Genomic DNA, 21,062 nt, shown 5'->3' with positions numbered 1-21,062 from the left:
GAAGCAATTGTGGTCATACCTTCTGAGAAATGAGACTGGATGTTCTGGCTACATCTATCAAATGAAAATTGGAGCTGAGTGTCATCAGCATATGAGATCAGAATAAAGCCAAATTCTCTGAGTATTTTAGTAAGGCAGCCAGATAAATGGTAAATAAAGAGGGACTAAGACAAGATCCCAGTGGCACTCCGTTGTTGTTCTCCATTGTACAAGAACTAAAGGATCCAAGATTTATAGTCTGTGTACAATGGGATAGGAAAGCTTGTCCACAGTTAACAATCTCTTTTAGTCTCCCGAGCAAAATGAGATGGGATACAGTGTTAAAAGCTGCAGGCAAAGCTAACAGCAACAGCAAAACCATCTTACCATTAGCATTTTTTTTTATTATTGTCTGTAAAAGCAATCAGTGCAGATTCTGTGCGGTACATTGGTCTGAAACTCAATTGTGAGTGATCAAGCCATCCCAAGGACTTAATATATTCTGAGAGCGATTCATTGATATGTTTTTCCAGAAGTTTGCTCAGACGAGGCATGAGGGAGATCGGGCGGTAGTTTGATAAATCTGCTACTGAGGCATTTCCCTTCTTCCGGATGGGGATTATCCGTGCAGTTTTCCACTCTGGAGGAAGTAGGCCTTCCCTCAAGGAAAGATTGAGTATCAGGCAGATACTCATGCAGTTGTTCAGGAGGCAGGGAGGAGATTCTGGCTGGAATTACACCCATGGGTGACCTAGATTTGGCTTCTTTTAACATTGCCTCAACAATGTCCACTGTGAGAGAAGTAAAACTATCCAGCAAATATTTTCCGAGATAGTCGGAGTGAAATGTGTTGTTTCACATGGAAATCCTTAACTGCCATGAATTTTTCATAAATCGAATCAATTTTATCACAAAATGGTTTGTGATCTCATCACAGAGTTCTTGAGATGGAGAGCAACACGTTTACTTCTTACGTAATTCCTGAGAGTAACATGCTAAATGTGGCCAAGGTGCATTATTAACTTGCTGTTTCAAAGGTGTCAACCGATCTATAGCTGATTTTACCACTTTGTGGTAGGCAGTTTAGTAGCTGTGATACCCTCAACTTCAAATTCATATCACTCAAAAATTATTTCATAAATGTGATAGGATAATTTTACCCCATTGTCTCCTATAGCTATAGGAGAGATTTGAGTGTGTGGTCTCCACCTTCTCCCCAAGAATTTGAAAGCCAATCAAAGAATGGTCTTACCACACAAGAGTGTGTGGAGCCTCCAAATGAATGTGCAGAGAGTTAGACAGGACGAAATCTAGTGTATTTCCTGCCAAATGGTTTGGGCCTTTGTTGATCCTATCCAGTCTTATAGTAGCCAGATTGGCACAGAACATAGAGGCATCCACATTAGAAGCCATTTCACCTTGTATATTAAAATCTCCTAACCAAAGAAAGTATTTGGTGGAGATGGTATGGGAGCAAACATATCCATTAAATGGGACGTAAAATCATGGATGTGTCCAGGACAGAGATACACCAGGGCACCTTTCTAGCAATCATAGGTCGAAATATCATTTCTAAAGATATAAATCTCTATCTTGTCATCAGAACAATGTTTGACAGTGGAAACCTTAAAGGAGTCTTTATTGATGATGGAAATGCCTCCACCCAACCATTTCTCCCTGTCAATCCGGATGATAAGATATTTATCAGGAAGTGGCACAGGAATGGGGGGAGTGGAGCTGGGTTTGAGCCATGTCTCTGTAAGGGAACCCAAGGTCAGGAGTTTCTGAGGAAAGTAAGTCCCAAATATACAGAGCATGCTTAGGTAAAGATCTGAAATTACTCAGAAAACATTTCCAAAACTGAGTAGGCCTGAAGGGAAGATTATCATAAGGGGAAGAAGAAGTGTCTGTAACAGAATTCCTAACCACCAGGTCAGGGATAGACTGAGTACGTTATTTCTATATTAGCTAAACACTTTGAAATTTGCAATATCTGCAGGAAAATGGACCCTACATACTACCAAAGGCCACAGACCTACGACAGGAGCTATACGCACAATGTGCTTTGTATAGACATATGATATCTAGAAGTTCCTCACCCAAATAGTGACCACTGCGCCTTTCAGTAGGCCGGGTCACCCCCTTGCTCCCGCCGCCACCAGACGATCCGCAAAGGAATGTCAAGGACTCCCGCCCACCTGCTCCTGCCGCCGCTGCCCTCTCTGCACCCGAGCGACCCAGCCACAGCTGAGCTGCCCGACCGCCAGTTTTTTCCCGCCGCTGACCCCCTGAGGCCCCGCCCACCACCGCCCATTGGACGCCCCGCTCCCGCCTACGCAACTGACCCGCCCTCCCGTCCCCCTACTTATGACGCCCCCAGAGCAACCGCGCAGCGGACGCGTGCAGCGGGAGCGCCGACTGAGCGCCGAAGGTGCGCCAAAGGTAAGCCAGTCTGCGCCCCGTCCGCCCCTGGACCGCGCCCAGCGCCAGGACCCTGGCTCCCACAGACCCCAGCCCACCCGCCGGACCTACGACGCCACCGAACTCTACGCACCCAACGCCGGTCGAACCCCAGGATGCTATCGAGCCACCCCGAGACGCTCCCACGGACCCTTCTGCTGCCACTCTTGCAAGTTCACCTGCACCCGGACCTGCACTACACCAGCAATGACCAAGCCGGGCAGCAGCAGCAACCACCTCAAGTGCATCCTGCTCAACACCCACTCCATCCACAGACACGCCGTCGAGCTCTGGTACCTGCTCGACACCACAGCCCCAGACGTCGCCTTCCTCACGGAAACCTGGATGAACGCCTCCTCAGTGCCCGACATCGCCATCGCCATCCCGGACGGCTACAAGATCATCCGGAGGGACAACGTCAACCAGACAGGAGGAGGCATCGCCATCATCCACAGGAACACCATCCGCATCACGACCAACACCGACGACACCCTCGCACCCGCCGAACACCTGCACTTCCAGATCCACATCAACCCCAAGACCACCCTCAGAGGCACCCTCATCTACAGAACCCCGGGACCACGCACACAATTCAGCGAAGACATCGCCAACTTCATCAGCCCGCACGCCCTCCTCTCCGCTGACTACATCCTCCTCGGGGACCTCAACTTCCACCTGGAGAACAACAACGACCGCAACACCACCACCCTGCTGGACAACCTCGCAGACCTCAGACTCAAGCAGCTGGTGACCACCCCCACCCACTACGCCGGACACACACTCGACCCCGTGTTCTCATCCAGCAAGGACATCACCTTCAGCCACGCCACCGGACTCCACTGGATGGACCACAGCTGCGTCCACTTCATCTTCAGTAGGACCACGATCCACCACCACCAGCAACAGGTTGCACGCAGAAGCTGGAACAAGATCACAGCCGACCAGCTCGCGACTTCCCTGAGCATGAACCCTCCCACCAGCGCAACAAACCCAAGCCAGGCGGCCAACAACCTCTCGAAGTGGATCAGCAACTGCGCAGATGACCTCGCCCCTCTGAAGACCCCGCCTAGCAGACCCGACAGCAAGAAAGCCCCATGGTTCACTGACGAACTCAAGAGCTCCAAGAAGAATTGCCGAGCACTCGAGAAAGCCTGCCGCAGAGACCCAACACCGAACAACATGACTGCCCTCAAGCTCGCCACCCGAAAATACCACCAACTGCTCCACGCCACCAAGAAAACTGCATTCAACCCCAACGCCGGAAACAACAACATCACCCCTTCGCAAGACCTCTACAACTCCCTCGCCTCCTACTTCCACAACAATTTCACGGACATACACAACAGCTTCAGCACTCAACCGACGCACGCCACGACTGAACCACCGCCCCCCACCACCACCCTCCGCGCCTGGACCCCGATCAGCACCGAAGACACCTTCCGCACGATGAACTCCATCCACTCCGGATCTCCGACCGACCCCTGCCCTCACCACGTCTTCAACAAGGCCGACGCTGTAATCGCACCCCACCTGCGGGACATCATCAACACCTCCTTCGACACCGCTACCTTCCCGGAGAGCTGGAATCACGCTGAACTCAGCGCTCTACTAAAGAAACCATCAGCCGACCCCACCGACCTCAAGAACTACCGCCCCATCTCGCTGCTCCCGTTTCCTGCAAAAGTCATCGAGAAGACCGTCAACAAGCAGCTGGCCGCCTTCCTCGAGACGAACGGATCCCTTGACATCTCACAGTCTGGCTTCCGGGCCAACCACAGCACCGAGACCGCCCTGATCGCAGCCACAGATGACATCCGAGCCCTGCTCGACAACGGAGAAACAGCGGCCCTCATCCTCCTAGACCTATCCGCGGCTTTCGACACTGTCTGCCACAGTACCCTAGTGCGGCGCCTCAGCAACATCGGAATCCAGGAGAAGGCACTGGAATGGATCATCTCGTTCCTCACCGGAAGGACACAGAGAGTCCGCCTCCCCCCGGTCAGATCAGAAGCCACTGAAGTCATCTGCGGCGTTCCTCAAGGCTCCTCGCTCAGCCCAACCCTCTTCAACGTCTACATGTGCCCCCTCGTAGCCATTGCACGCCAACACAACCTCTACATCATCTCCTACGCCGATGACACCCAGCTGATCCTCTCTCTCACCAACGACCCCGCCACCGCCAGAGCCAACCTACACAAAGGTATGACAGACCGAGCCAAGTGGATGACGAACAGCCGCCTGAAACTGAACTCGGACAAGACGGAAGTACTCATCCTGGGATCTTCACCCTCCACCTGGGATGACTCCTGGTTGCCCCCCGCCCTGGGCAGAGCACCCAAACCAACAGACCACGCACGCAACCTGGGCTTCATCCTGGACTCCTCCCTCTCCATGACCAGACAGTCAAAGCCGTCTCCTCGTCGTGCTTCAACATTCTGCGCATGCTACATAAGATCTTCCGGTGGATCCCCACCGAGACCAGGAAGACGGTCACCCAGGCCCTCGTCACCAGCCAGCTGGACTACGGCAACTCCCTCTACGCCGGAACCACCGCCAAACTCCAGAAGAGACTCCAGTGGATTCAGAACACCTCAGCACGACTCATCCTGGACATCCCCCGTCGTAGCCACATCTCCAGACACCTGAGAGATCTGCACTGGCTCCCGGTCAACAAGAGAATCACCTTCTGTCTCCTCACCCACGCACACAAAGGCCTATACAACCAAGGCCCAGGATACCTCAAAAGCCGCCTCAACTTCTACGCTCCCACACGCCAGCTTGGATCGACCGGCCACGCCCTCGCCGCCGTCCCCCGCATCCGAAGAGCCACCACAGGAGGAAGGTCCTTCTCCTACCTGGCCGCCAAGACTTGGAACTCCCTCCCGACCCACCTCCGCCTGACCCAGGACCTCCTGGCCTTCAGGAAGCAGCTCAAGACCTGGCTGTTCGAGCAGTAGCGGATCCCCCCTCCCCTAGTGCCTTGAGACCCTCCGGGTGAGTAGTGCGCTATATAAATGCTTTGATTGATTGATTGATTGATCTTTGTCTGGGAGCAGTCCGAATTTACATTTGCCTGGGAGCTTGGATGCCTGGGAGCACCCACATTTTACATTTATATCTTTGCCTCGGAGCAGTCTCTGACCTGACCTGGCTACTGGTGTCAGTTGGGCGCAGATGTCTTGCCTTTGGTGTGCCTTCAGCACGTACAGAGACCACAGTCCTAGAGATTGCGGATAATATCAGGCTAATGTTGGACATGGGGAGTCAGCAATTCTGGTCCTTCTGGACCTATCGGCAGCTTTTGATACCATCTCCCACAACATTCTGAACCATCGTTTGTGAGAGATGGGTATCAGAGGAAAAGCCTTCGACTGGCTGGGTAACTATCTTACTGGCCGCTCCACTACAGTTCAAGTTGACTCCCTGACCTCCAACAGCTGCCCAGTCACCGTGGGGGTACCCCAAGGATCTATTCGAAGTCCTAAGTCCTATGCTGTTCAATCTATACTTGACCACGCTGGCCAACGTCATTAAATCATACGGCTTCGAAACCGTATCATTTGCTGACGACACCCAGTTACTTATTACATGTGGCCCAGACTACTCTGATACTCGTCTCCGCTTCAAAAACTGCATGATTGATATTAGTAACTGAATGAGCAGCAACAAACTCCAACTAAACGGCAGTAAAACTGACATTTTTCTGTTTGGCAAGGCTGAGGAATTTTTTTCACATGAATGGTGGCCGCAGGAACTGGGCTCCTGTCCCCCCCTAAGCCTACAATCCGCAACCTAGGGATAACAATAGATCATTTCGTGTCCATGAAAAATCATGTCAGCCAGGTAATCGGCATTATGCGTAATCTCCGGAAGATTTTAAAATGGCTTCCTATTGAAACCAAGAAGCCTTTGGTGCAGGTTCTTGGTCATCAGCCGGCTCGATTACGGCAATGCTCTGTTTTTTGCACTCAATGAAAACCTGCCTTCCAAACTGCAGACCTTGCAGACCCTGCAGAATGCGGTGGCTAGACTGACTCTTGACCTTCCACCCAGAACCCCTTCCGCCCCCACTTTGAAAAAACTCCATTGGCTTCCCATTCGCCGGAGAAGCCACTTTAAGATTCTGAGTCTCACGCATGCCATCTGTATAACTTTGATCCCAACTACCTCCGAAAGAAGCTTAATTGGTATGCACCAAATAGATCACTAAGATCCAGCAATAAATAATTCCTGATCCAGCCTCGTGTCCGTACCTCGCGAAATGGCCACCACTCTTTTTCTTATCTTGCCCCTCGGCTGTGGAATAAACTGCCCCCCCACCGTTTATCTATTTCTGAACACAAACTCTTCCGTGCTAGTCTTAAAACCTGGCTGCTCCTGAAATGAGGCTTGCCGCTGCCTGAAACATCTCTTCGGCACTGTTCAACTGTTTTTCTCTGCCCAAGCGCCTTGAAACCTTGTGGTGATAAGTTGCACTCTATAAAAAATTTTGACCTGACCTGACCTTACTGTGCGTCCACTGCGAGTTGTGAGAGCATGCATTTAAATGGCCAGGGAGCAGCTAGACTGCTAATTTCTGTTGCTCCTCCCCTAGCCGGAAGTGAGGAAGGGTTTGTATACATCGGTTCCCTCCATTCAAAAGGGAAATCACATAGCAGAATGGGGAGCAGGGGGAACACGAGTAAGGTAAAGGTAGCACGGATTGAGGTAAGAGTACAGGAACAAGGTCTATGACAAGGTTAAAATTCACTGAATATGGTGCAGCTAAATTAAATAAAGTCTGAGCATTAAAAACTAAAAGGCATCTTGAAACAAAACAGTGAGAGAAACTATACAACAAAAGTAAAGCGCTATGGGTCTATATGTTCTCTGCCCGTCGGGAGAGCCATACATTCAAATAGCCAGGGAGCATTTTGACTAATTATTCCTGTGGCTCATCCCCTAGCAGGAAGTGAGGATGGGGTTGAGTACGCCTGTTCCCTCCCCTCAAATGGGAAATCTTGCGGGGGAACGAGGAGCAGACAAAATATGAGTAAGGCAAAGGCAGCAGGTAGTGAGGTGGGATTGCAAGAACAAGGCCTATGACAACATTAAATTCACAGTGTATGGTGCAACTCAATGTAATAAAATGTCAGTTCTAAAAACCAAAAAGCATCTCAAAATAAAACAGTGAGACAAACTATAAAAACAAAAGTAAAGCGTTACAGGTCTATTTGTCCGATGGACAGTTTCTGATGGACAGTTGCTCTGAGCACCTTGGAAGTCGTTCAGGTCTTGTAAGACATTCACACATTCATTGATGACAAAAGGTGTCCCTTCTACCACTATACTGAAACTGTCAGGGTCTTGAACCCACATATTAAACCCAAACTGAAAATGTTAGGGAATTCCACCACCCAGGGATTTTCTGAACTGTTTTTGAGGCCTCTCTTGACCCCATTCAGGTGGTGAACTCAACTCCGACCTGAACCTAATGCCCTACCTATTATAAACTGCGTCAAACCCTGTTTCTTCCTCTCAAATAGCGCGTTTCCCTTGGGATAGTAGGAGGAAGATTACCACACAATCAAATTCAATTTTCCCATGGTGGAGACCTTCAGCTGTTTACATACTTCTAATTTAAGCACAAAGCCTTTGGTCTGTTTAAATAAAGCTGGCCACTAATAGCCCTACTGCAATAGTGAAATTACAGCCACCTTCCCCGCATGTGCTGTTCTAGGCCATCATGTACAGCTAGGCTAAATCCTAACCTGCAGTTCAAATTAGGTATTCATCTAACCCCAACTCTGAGAATCTGAGCAAATGGAAGATTTTGCGCACTTAACTGGTAGGAGTACTTTATTGGAAAGCCCTATTGGCAAATAGGTGTCACTGCATTCAGCGTTGACGGCCGTCATGATGTCTTCATCTATCCTTGTACTTGAAAGATTAATTGCAGTGACTACAGCAGTTTGCACTGTTAGTTTTGCAGCTTCGTCAGCCATGGAATTCCCTGATATGTGTATTCCTATACTGATTACTTAATGTGTGAATTACATCATCCAGTGGCAAACACACTTTATGTTTGGCGACCTGTCCCCATAGCAGCTTGTGCTTAATCATGTGCCCTTTGGAATCTATGAATCCCTTCTTGCTCCTATGGAGTAAGTACTTGTTGTAAGACTGTACACAATAACACAAGTCACACACTGTAATTTTGGGAAATCTGGGATCTTTATTTTTAAGTGCCAGAACTAGAGGTTTTAGTTCAGCCAACTGTGCTGTGCAGTCACTCAGGGCCCGATTCACAGAACTAACTGAAGACAAAATCCTAAACTTACTACTTTTGGTATTCACAGAAGGCATTTAGTAGTAGCAAAGTTAGGATTTTGTCTTAAGGTTGACTCAAGACAAACTTGAGACAGACTTAAAACAGACTTAAGACAGACTTAAGACAGTCTTAAGTCAGAATTTTGTCTTAAGTTATTCTTAAGTCTTTCTTAAGTCTGTCTTACGTGTCTTAAGTTTGTCTTAAGTCAAACTTAAGACAAAATCCTAACTTTACTACTACTATATGCTTTCTGTGAATATCAAAAGGAGTAAGTTCAGGATTTTGTCTTAAGTTAGTTCTGTGAATCGGCCCCTCATTGACTGCATATAGGTATTGTGAGGCTCACATTATCCATCCTCCATTCTATCCTTACCTGCAGTGCACGGAGCAGAGTATTGATGCTTTGGCCTTATGGCAGGCTGTGCAGAACCATCAGTATAGATGAGGTAATCATTCTAATCTAGAGGCAGGACTTCATTAGGTAGAGAATGTCGAGTTCATATTGCAGATATAACTGATGTAATCTACATCTGTTGCTGTAAGAGAGTTACCTCATTGTATCCATTGTGGATGTAATGCTTTTGTGTTTTGAAGGCTGGCTTTTATGACAGCTTCTAAGGCTGGAACATTAGTCACAATGATTATGTTTTTCCCCTGGGCCAAAATTCTTTCCCTCGCTACAACAGTCTGTACTGCCATCAGAATCTTTTCTGTTGAACACATCGCTGCATTGGTATACAAATGCAATGTATATGCAATTGGTGCAGTGTCTCCTTCATTGAATGTGACTTAGGTGTACCCTGGTGCACCCACAAATATTCTGATTACCAGACTTGTGTTGTTAACATGTGTGTGTTTTGATGCTTGCATGTCATCATGTACCAAACGTAGAATTTGTGTGTGGTCAGTTGTCCAATGTGTACTTGAAAAATCTGGATGAACAAGACATAGAAAGGTTTTACCCACTTTGCATAGTCTGTAATGTATCTTCTTCCAAAATGTAGGAAACCCAATATTGATTGAAGTTTCTTTAATGTGTTAGGTGGTTATAGAAGTGCACACTTGTCTGGACAATGTCTCACAAAGAGTCTGCTTCCACTTGACAACTTGTATCCTAGGAGCAAGACATTGAAATGGGCAACTTAATTTTTATAAATTAAAATTTGTAACCTATATGAGCAGATCCCAAAACTTTGTGATGTACTCTTGCCAAGTGTGTAGAAAGGTACTCATCTATTAGGTATATGTCCTTGTCATAGGGTAATGCCTGGTTTTCGAATTATTTTTAAAGTTCTGTTACCCGGGCTGAAAGAAATCATGGACTTTTTGTTTGCACTTGAGGAAATCAACATTTTGTGCATCAAATCTGCATGAAGCAGGTGTTCAAGTGTCTGTAATCTAACACTAAATATTATGAATGGACTGTTTTCATTGCTCAAAACCACAGATTCATAACTGGGGATGTCCTCTGCACATAGAAGAAAAGAGGCCTCACTATCATACCTAAGTCATCCTACCTAGCCTGCACTTGAAGCAAGTAAGAGACACTCAAATCTATGGAGCTCCTCCGATGACACTTCCCACTTTTTGCAACTTAGGGCCTGATTTAGATATTGGTGGATAGGTTGCACTGTCACAACGGGGACGGATATCCCATCTCTGAAATATAAATCCCTTCAAATATAACATGATTTTCATTTCGGCGGGTAGGATATCCATCACTGTTGTGACATAGTAACCCGTCCTCAAAGATATAAATCAGGCCCTTAGTCTGACACCATCCAACTCATCTATTAAACTCCAAGACAGATCATAAACTTTAATAATGAATTCTAGGAGCCCGCTCACCACTTCATCTGTCTAGCATGCTAACAGCACAATCCTTGCTGCCTTCAACTTCCCAGACAATTCAAGCATCCCAAAAATATGAAACACCCTCTTTATCCTCAACAGCATACTTCAAAATCTGAATGCTCCATGTTGTCTTCTCTACATTACCAACCATCCAGTGCAAACATCTTCCCCCAATACTGGACCAACTACCTCATCATCCTCATCTTCCTGTTCAGTATCCAACCAATACAGAGTTGAACCCACATGAGAACATCAAACATTCAGATCCTTTAAAGATGGATCAGCAACCATTGACAACCTAAAGCTCAAACGTATCACTTGCCTTTCTACATTCAACGTCAAAATCATTTGGAATAACTTAAAACATTGCTGGGAACAAAAATAGCCCTGATCCAACTAAAGAATATCCAAATACACGAGCACCTTCATACACCAGAGACCTTGCCATCAATAAATAATGTAAACAGGAAATAAAACAGAACCACCAACAACCTCATGCTACTAAAGTCCCTCAGGCAAAATACAGTAAACTTATCACACTGGACAAAACCAATATACAAACTACATCAGTGAAGCTGTCATACATCACAGTATTGATCATTCGATGTTGCACAGAGAAAATCATTCAGACATTAAAAAAACATTGATGCAGCATTTGGTGCTTCTTCATATATTCCACCTTCATCAGGACATACATAATGAATATTTGTTTTGTAAACTGTAAAAAAATTGAAAATTATTTTACAGTTTTCTATTCAGTAAGCAAACGTAACGACACCATTTTATATGAAACGTACACAATTATTAATTCTTTTTTCTCATCCTAACTGGTCATTCTATTACTTCCACTCCCCAAATTAGCGACATTTTTTACAGATATATTTTAATTACGAGGGTGAAGGGAGTACATTAATATCATTATACTTTTTAGGATAAAGGGAGTACATTACTATAATTCATCTTATTACTTTAAACATCTAAATAAAATTACTCTTACCGAAGGGCACACCGTTATTTCATGTGGGACACTATTTCTTTTAAATTGATAACGTATTTGTTATAGCACCACACTCTCCTGTGCAGTTTCATTATTGGCTGACAGGAATACCCTGGAACTGAAAGATCCTTTCACAGTTGTCTAAGAAACTCCCAATGATCAGCAATATTGGAATAAGCCACTTAAGTAAAATTGACCATGGGCTCAATTATATATTTGAGCTAACATTTGTAAATTATGCTAACTGAGATATATGTTTCTTGTCCAGTTTAAAACTTAGAGGCATTTTTAAAAAACCCTACTGCTGCAGGAACACCACATTTATTGTTGTTCCTGTGGCGATAGAGGTTTTGCCTTATTTACTAGGAAGTGTTAAGCCACTAAACGTCTTGTAAATAAGGCCCCCTTTGACTTTGCCCATTGCCCCAAGAAAGGAGGGGCAATGGGTGTTGCGGTGGGTGTGCTGCCTCAACACCCATTGGTTTGATGCTGCCTCCTATTTACAAGGATGGCGTGAATAGGAGACAGCACCAAATTAAGACCAGGGAAAATCTGGTCTTAACGCGGAAAAATGCTTTATTTCTTCTCTTTTTTGCTGTTTCTATTTGTGCTACAAAGGGGAGACTTACTTACCTGCCGCCACCGCCGAGAGTCATATCCTGGGACTTGCCTGCACAGATCTGTCAGCCGCCACCGCCGAGAGTCATTCCAGGCCAAAAACAACTCGCCTGAGCTGACGCCCAAGCCGCCACCGCCGAGAGTCATTCCAGGCCAAAAACAACTCACCTGAGCTGACGCCCAAGCCGCCACCGCCGAGAGTCATATCTGGGCATTGGTAACCGCGCCGCCGCTCCGGGGGGACTACAACTCCCAGCAGGCATCGCGGCGGCGCGCGGAAGTGACGCGAAACGCGCCAGCAGAGCGCGCACAGGAGAATAAAGGGAGAAGGAGACCGGGACGCCCGGGGCGAAGCCCGGGCAAAGGGCGGGCCGTCTGAGGCCGTCCGAGGTCGGCCAAGGTTGGGTTCGGCCAGGGACTCGGCCCAACTTTCTGCAGGCCTACAGACGGTCACAGTGTTCCTGATCCATCGACCTTCAGGTAAAACAATCACCTCTCATTTTGTTCTGAGCCACGATTTTGCTCCAAGTTCTTAAATCCATCTGCATACATGCCTGGTAGAAGGTTAACCCCAGTTACAAACACCATGGAGAACTACCTTGTCCAAGTAGTGGCGAAAATAAATAGCGATAGAAGGTCTTCTTTGGGCTTAGATTCATCTACACAATCTCCACTAGCAGAAAAAGAGACAGAGGATTCCTTTGATCTGTTAAACAGCAGCCTCTCTGGTGTGGCACATGCTTCTGCTCAGGACACTGTTACCATCCAGCCCAGTGGTATAGTAGCTAGTACTGAAGAAAACAGTGACAATGAAGTAGTGACTGTGACCCCTATGAACAGTGAGTCCATCATCCCTACTACTGTCCCTATTCCTGCACCGAGGGTTACAGGGGGCAAAAGAAAAGCTATACAAAAACGGGTGGGACTAAGGTCAGCTAAAAATAAAATTGCAACGCCACCAAGGAAAACTCTTGATGAGGAGGAGGACGATTAGTCTGGGGAAACTTACGTGACCTTTTCTAATGTTCAATTCCAGAAATGTTGCAGTTTGATGGACACAAAAATCAAAGGGATAGTCAAACCTTTGATAAGTAAAATTGACAAATGATCCGCTGAGGTAATCAAACTTGAAGGTTTACTTGGAAAAACTTTGGGGGAAGTGGGGAAACTCCCAGAAGTCATTACGTCCAGTGTTCAGCCTTTGGTGAATGAAATTCAATCGATTAAATCCAACGGACTGATTCCTACTGTTGTCTCAAACCTCCCAATGGCTCCTCTGATAAATCCACCGGATAATACCTTTGGTGCTGTACCCTCTGCCCCTCTTAATGGTGAACCTAATACTTCGAAAGGGTCATTTGAGCTTGTGGTGGAAGCCTCGCCACTAGTTCTAGTACTATCAAATGTGCCCCCTCTAGCTCCCGGTGAAGCTGAATCAACATCATCACTTCTAAACAAATCCTTATCTTGGCTAACTAATAACATGGCCATATCTCCGTGGGGCAAACAGCAATTAGCTGAAGAACTGGTAAACGCAAGAAGAGTTGAGTGGATTGGGAACAGGGAAAAAAAGTTCAAGGGAGATTGCGTTGTGCTCAATCTTTCTGACCCTGAGGTTTTGACCAAACATCTTGCCTAATATTTTTCCTCCACAGAGACGATCTACTTCTATTGTTCCATTGACTCTAGACTTTTTCTATCCCCGGAAAGGCAGAGGCCCCAATCCAAGCACCCTAAGAACAAAATGGAACGTTGTAACCAAAAGGGGCAGTAAGAATTTTGGCTCCGTAGAGTGGGGTCTAGGTCTGGAAAACAGATTTTCTGCCCTTTCCAATCTAGATGCTTGTGATTGACAAACAACTATTTGCATGCCTCTGCTGCAAATTCCTTCAGTTGCTTGTATAATAGGGGAACATAGTCGAGTTACAGGTACACCAAATGAGTTATGTAATCCTGATGTTGCAGTAGGACTACTTTCTGCAAATGTAAATGACAATGCTAATGTTGAGGCAAAGTTGAATGGGTCTGATCACAGTTCTGAAATAAGTGCGGTATATGTCTCCGGGAACCTATTATCTTGGAATGTAGCTGGGCTTTGTTCCAAAATGGACTGTGGAGAATGGTTTGGGTTTGTCAGCAAGTATGATGTTTGCATTTTTCAAGAAACATGGGCCTGTGATCCTGTTTTTGCTTTGGGGTATTTGAATTTTTATGTGCCGGCCACTAAGGGCCCCAAAGGGAGACCGATGGGGGGACTCACTATATGCGTCCGCCAGTCCCTGAAGATCGTAGTAAAAAATCTGGGCTTAATCAAAAAGATATTCAGCTCATTAGACTTACGAGGGACTTATCCACCTCCATTGACATCTATAATATATACGCTAGAGGAGGAAGTGCAGGTAAATCAGTGGTCCTATCGTCTCTGTATAATTTCCTAGACATTCACTCTTCTGGGAATAACATTATACTGGCAGGAGACCTAAACCGTACTTTTGAACCCCTTGACACTGGAGAGGCTTTTTTAGGTGCGGAGGAAGATAAGATCTGGGACATCCCTGCACTTGATTTAACCCCAATAACTCGCTGGACCGAGGATATTCTAGGTTTGAATGCTATGTGCCTTGAACATGGGTTAAGGGCTTTGAATGGTCGTACTAAGTCAGAGTACCAGCCATGACTTTTAATAATGGGAGATCCGAGAGCCGCATTGACTACGTTATATGCAGTATGTCCCTATGGTCATCTAATACTGATATGGCAGTCAAGGAAAGGCCTGAGAGTGATCACAACCCTCCATGCGTTCTCCATAAATGGTGGCTGTCTGATGCTATTGCTCCTAGTATTTCTGCGGATTCCATACCCCCGCTGATTGTGCCAACTAATGACTTACGCAGGCTGAGGTGGACTAGCATTAAAACAGATCAGCTGGTTTTAGAAAAAATAAGCATGGCAACCGATAAGGCTAACATGGCCCTTGAGGGTGAGGCTGGGCTCCCTCCTAGCAAAAACATTATTACCAAGGTCCATGAAGTTCTTTTTAATGAAATCAAATGCCACTTTCTGAAACCGGTAAATAAAAAGAGGATCTGTGCCTACAGAGCCGCAAGATGGTACAATCACGAATGTAGGGTGGCAAGAACCTCCTTGGGTGATGCAATCAAGAATAAAAATCTAGAGGCTATTAGATTAGCCAGGAAGCAATATAAACAGTGCATAGCAAAAGCGAAAAAAGATTGGGATGAGGCACACTGGAACAACTTAAAAAGTGCAAGTGACCGAAAGGACTCTAGGTTATTTTGGCATATAGTCAAATGGGTACATGATAGGTTAGAAGAGGCTAGTACTAACAATGTCCCCCAGGATGCCTGGGTCAAGTTCTTTAGTGAGCAGTACGCCTCCAGAGATCAGGCAGTAGATAGAAGATGCCTGCCTTTTTTACCAGCAGAGGATGACATCTTCACGCAGAACGAAATAGTCACTGCCCTTAATACTGTACGAAGTGGGCGTGCCCCTGGTATTGACGGGGTTCAGGCAGATGTTTTTTTGAATGATACTGAAAGATGGTGCAAATACATTCATCTGTTAATAAATTATATCACCAGAGGAGCAGATATCCCAGTAACCTGGCGGGGTGCTGTAATCATCCCTGTATACAAGAAAGGAGATCGAGCTCAGCCCTGTAATTATCGCCCCATTAGTTTAATAGATACTATTCAGAAAATAGTGGGGCGAGTAATTGTTAATAGGTTGCTCGATTGGGCTGATGATAACAACATTCTATCCCCCTTCCAGGCTGGATTTCGCAGGGCAACCAGTACTGTGGATCAAGTCTTCCGGTTCCAACTGATACAGTGGAAGACCGTGGTGCTAGGCGGAGGTAGCCTGTATGCAGCATTTGTTGATCTGCGGGCTGCCTTCGACCTGGTACCTAGGGCAAAACTGTGGGAAGTGCTTGAGACACTAGGGGTCCCTGGGGACTTGTTGACTTTAATTATGCGACTGCATGAGGGCAACTATGCCAAAATACGATGGGGTGGGTATGGGAATTACACTGCCGAATTTCCCGTTGAGCGCGGGGTTCGGCAGGGATGTTCAATGGCCCCTACTTTGTTCACCCTTTTTATCAATGGTATTGTTTCCCGCATGCAAACTCGGGCTGTGGATGCCCCTTCTCTTGCAGGTGAGAAAGTCCCTATTTTAATGTTCGCCGATGAAACCCCAAGTGGTTTGCAAAAAGCATTGGCAATATTTGATGAGTTCTGTGCTGATCACGGACTGGAGGTGAATGCGTCCAAAACAAAACTCATGGCTTTTAACCCACATAGAAATTTTAAATCAAAAATTTCCATGAGTGGTCGCATCCTGGAAGTTGTAAAATCCTTCACTTACTTGGGGATCCTCATCTCTAATGACAATAAGTGGCAGCAACATCTTAATATTGCCTCATTAGGGCACAAGCAGCTAGCTGGCACTATTATCAAGGAACATAGGAAATCACTGACAAAACCACCCTTGATAATATATGAGGCAAAAGCAATTGGGTCTGCTTTGTACGGTGCGGAGCTATGGGGGCATGAAAATCTCCAAGAACTCCAAATATCAGAAAATAAATTTTTTAGGTCATTGACAGGTACCCCACAGAGCAGTCCGCTACTGCCCCTGCGTTATGAGCTAGGTAGGAGAGAAATTTCGGAAAAGGCTAAATTACGTCCGATTCTATTCTGGCGTAGACTCTGGACTACGCCAGAGCTCTCCCACTACGCGGACGGGTTCATTGATGTTATTAAAGCTGACCATTATAATAAAAAAGATGGTTTAAAACATTAAAGATTGCACTGTTCGATTTAGGACTAAATGCTCTATGGACCGATCCAGCTGGGGCTTTATTTCCCACTAAGTTCGTATTAAAAAACATTTTTTGGGAGTATGTTGTCAACAGGAGTATGCTCAGTACTAATAGTGGGACCATGACCACCAGTTTTCTAGAAGTCAAGATGTACCCAATTTATGAAAAGTATTGGGATTACATAACAAACCCCATGGACAGAAAACTGCTATTCCAATTGAGGGTAGGCTCGCTCCCCCTCCGTAATTTAACATCCAAATGGAAAACTGGGGGTGTAGCAATTTGTCCAGCCTGTGGGTTAGGAAAAGAAACTTTAGGTCACTTTTTGTTTTGTTGCCCAGCATATTCTGCCCAAGGCGAGCCTGGTTGGCTCCTATGTGCAGGAATTTAGGCACAAAAAGTAGCATGGTGGCGCTGCGTATTGTAAAATCCACTACTGAAGATTGGATCAATATTGCCACTGCAAAGTACTTGGGGTGGGCGTGAGTCTTAAGGCAGAGACTGCTGTTAAGTTAATTACTCACTGCCAAGTTGATCAGAGACTGCTAGACAATTGTCTATTCTCTGTAACTGCTTATTAATAGCCCAGAGACTGCTAAACTAATGTTTATTCTCTGTAAATCTTATTTAGCTGATCAGAGACTGCTATACTTATGTCTATTCTCTGTTAATGCTCATTTAATGTATCATCGGTTTGAACTTTTAATGTTATGAATTTTTGAGAATTCTTATACTGTCATTGTGATTTTCATCCCTCTGGTATTCTTAATAGTAATGATATTTGCACCTGTATATATGATGTGTCATAGTTTTTTAAATTGTTTAAATTGTGTAATGTGCTTCGTCTAATTGACTCTGTAAATTTAATCGATTTTTAATATATGTTTGTATGTCTGCTTTTATGAGTAATACTCGAATAAAGCACTTTTGAATTTGAATTTGCTACATTGTGCAGCATGCCATGAATGAGTGTATATGTGTGACAATCATTTAAACAATCATTTAAAAAATGACAATTTGCAACTTCTATGAGTGCTGCACAAAGCATATTGGACTCTGCTGCGGGCAACCCTAAATCCAGTGATGTAATGATTGTGCTTATTTCCAAGACACTTATCAGAAGTGTAGATAATGTCAATTGTGATACGACAGTAAGTTCTGCACAAGCCTCTGGAATGAGCCAGACAAAAGAAGATGCAGTTCAAGTATTTATTACATCTGCTGATATTGCATGTGACCTTCAAGTTGTTGATGCAAGGGTGCCCATTGTACAAGGTGATTTACATGACTTACCTCTTTCACCTATACCTTTGCTTAAAGATAATTTCTGGTCACCCATGCAATCTAATTTCCACTCTTTACATTTCCATATGCAACACTATTGGGCACACCAACGTTGGAATCATTTAAATTGCATTATGTGATTCATAAACCTACACTATAGTTTTTTTAAACATCTGCTTATTATTCATATTCAAGTTGTTGACGCAAGAGTCAGTGTAAATTGTATAAGGTGATCAACGTGACTGCACTCGATTTACCTTATGTTCTCTTGCTGGACTCACCAACCTTCAATTGCGATGAAATGATTAATGTGACTGTGCAGAAAATGAATGGAGGTTGCTTTGAAAGAGGCAGGCCCTAAAAAGAGGTGGGGTAGTTGATCCCCCACCTACCAGAACAGCTAGATGTACCTCACCTTCTTTCAACCCATTTCCTCTTCCTTTCTTAAAAACAAGGTCCCGTAGAGCAATCAACTAATCCCGGGTTATTAAATAAACTTCAATGGACTCTCGACGTACAGAGCCCATTCTCATGAGAGGGAAACATATAATGTGCAATGGTTTCCAGCTCTCCTTCTTAGTCAGTGTGTGAAAACCACTTTTAACCAGATCATTGTGTGATAATTGCTGCTAGAATGAACCACAGGGGGCCACAAAGTCTCATATCAAGTCTGTCTTCTCCTGGGGCCATTAGCTGCCAATAGCTGAAATCAGTATCTGTATCGCTTTATTATGAACCTTCCTGTCAGCCACTGTGATCAGAGGAGAGTGTTTTTTATTGGTATGTTGATGGATCTTGCTTATAGCTATTGTGTGGAGCAGTTGATGGCTGGTGTTAATATGTTGTGCTATTTTACAAAGGTTCCTAACATAGTGGGAGATTTGTGAAAATTTAGTGACAACATCTTTGAATGCTGCCACTGAGTTACTTCCTCTTTGCCTAGGTGTTTGAGATGTTGAAGCAATAGAACTCAAGTTAATCTCTTGTAAGACAAACTGACATATTAACATTGATGATCTTTTGCTGCTTCTTGCTAATGTGTGCTTTAAATTGCAATGGGCCATCTCTGATCATTTCTGGTGCAATTAACAGAATCCTGATCCATAAAATAAAGTTGGGACTCATAAATTTAATGTATCATTGTGCATCAGATGGCTGGATACAATAATTGTTTTCTGTGAGAGTTCACTGTGATAATGCAATATTGAGTAATGTAGAAGCTACTTTGTTTCCATTTCTGCAGGGTTGGCATTTTATTCATTACATAAACAGATGAACACTTCACATATTTAATGAACAATTTGTCTGTGGGAAAGTTTCTGCACAGCCCTTTTCACATCTTTGTTTCTCAGACTATAGATCATGGGGTTCAGCATTGGGGGCGTCACAGTATAAAATACAGCAAATATTTTATCCTGATTTTCACTTTCAGTGGTTTTAGACGCTGGTTTCAGGTACATGGAAATGACAGTGCCAAAGAATATGGTGACAACAACCAGGTGAGAGGCGCATGTGGAGAATGCTTTTATTCTAGCTTCAGAGGAGCGGAGTCTCACAATTGTGATGATGATTCGAGTGTAGGAGATGACAGTGAGTAGACATGGTATCAATACTATAAAGATTGCAGCAGAGAAAATAACCATCTGTGTGGCAAAGATATCCACGCACACCATCTTCAGAAGAGTTGGAGCCTCACAAAAAAAATTGTTGATTATGTTTGCCCCACATAATGGCAACCGTAGTGTAAAATATGTGTCTACGAGGGCCATCAAACCACCACTTAACCAGCAACAGGATGCCAGTGTGATGCAAACAGGTGTGCTCATAATGACACTGTAACGCAAGGGAAACACTATGGCTACGTAACGATCATAAGCCATGACTGCTAGAAGGACACACTCTGTACCCCCCAGGAGCAAGCATGTGTACATCTGTGCTGCACAAGCATTGAAGCTAATAGTTCTCCTGAGAAGGAGTTGGGCCAACAGGTAAGGAACTACCACTGTTGAGAAACACATGTCCAAGAAGGAAAGATTCCCAAGGAAGAAGTACATAGGAGTATGAAGGTGAGAATCACGGGCCCAGGCTGTGATTAAGATGGAATTTCCAATGAGTGTGACAACAAACATAACTAAAAATAACACAAAGAGAATGATCTTCACATCCGGATCCTCAGTCAGTCCCAGCATCAAGAACTCAGCAATCCAACTTTCATTATTCATCCCCATTGTGTCCAGGTTTATCTCAGCTATGGGAAAATGAAGAAAGATTCATGGGAAATAGATCATGCATAGAGATAGCATTCATTCTGGTGCAATGCACATTTGTATCTCAATTGTCCAACAAAAGACTGACATGTTATCATCACCAGTCAACTTAAATTAGCAATTCTTCTTCTTGACTTATATTGAATTTGTAATATGACCTTTGCAGGTGTGTCTCTCCCGCATTTAACCCCACTCAGTGGAGCCTTGCTATTGACATGTTGTTCATGACATTCCCACAGCTACTTATACCAACCAAAATTAAATTCAAGTTATGCATACCCTCCATACATTCTGAAATTAATCATCATCTCTGGAGGCTTCAGAGACTTCATAAGCATAGACTCAATTTTTCTTAGCCAGGTGTTTAATCATGAAACTTTAGAGAGATGATTACTCTGGGCACCTTGGGGGTAGGTAAACTCTTCTCAGGCCTTAATGAAATGTCAT

At 44.9% G+C, this 21,062-nt stretch overlaps 1 protein-coding gene across 1 annotated transcript; it reads right to left on the bottom strand.

Moving 5' to 3' along the window:
• Window positions 1-19,637: 19,637 nt before the first annotated feature.
• On the bottom strand, window positions 19,638-20,576 carry LOC147709733 (olfactory receptor 2D3-like). The gene has a single exon (XM_086925548.1). The coding sequence runs from the start codon at window positions 20,574-20,576 to the stop codon at window positions 19,638-19,640; it is 939 nt and encodes a 312-aa protein (XP_086781674.1).
• Window positions 20,577-21,062: the final 486 nt, after the last annotated feature.

This window comes from Lissotriton vulgaris, chromosome 6, assembly GCF_964263255.1.
Source record: "Lissotriton vulgaris chromosome 6, aLisVul1.2, whole genome shotgun sequence".
Classification (NCBI taxonomy): domain Eukaryota; kingdom Metazoa; phylum Chordata; class Amphibia; order Caudata; family Salamandridae; genus Lissotriton; species Lissotriton vulgaris.
The sequence above is the reverse complement of the archived record's forward strand: the minus strand, read 5'-3'. Positions and strand labels throughout refer to the sequence as shown.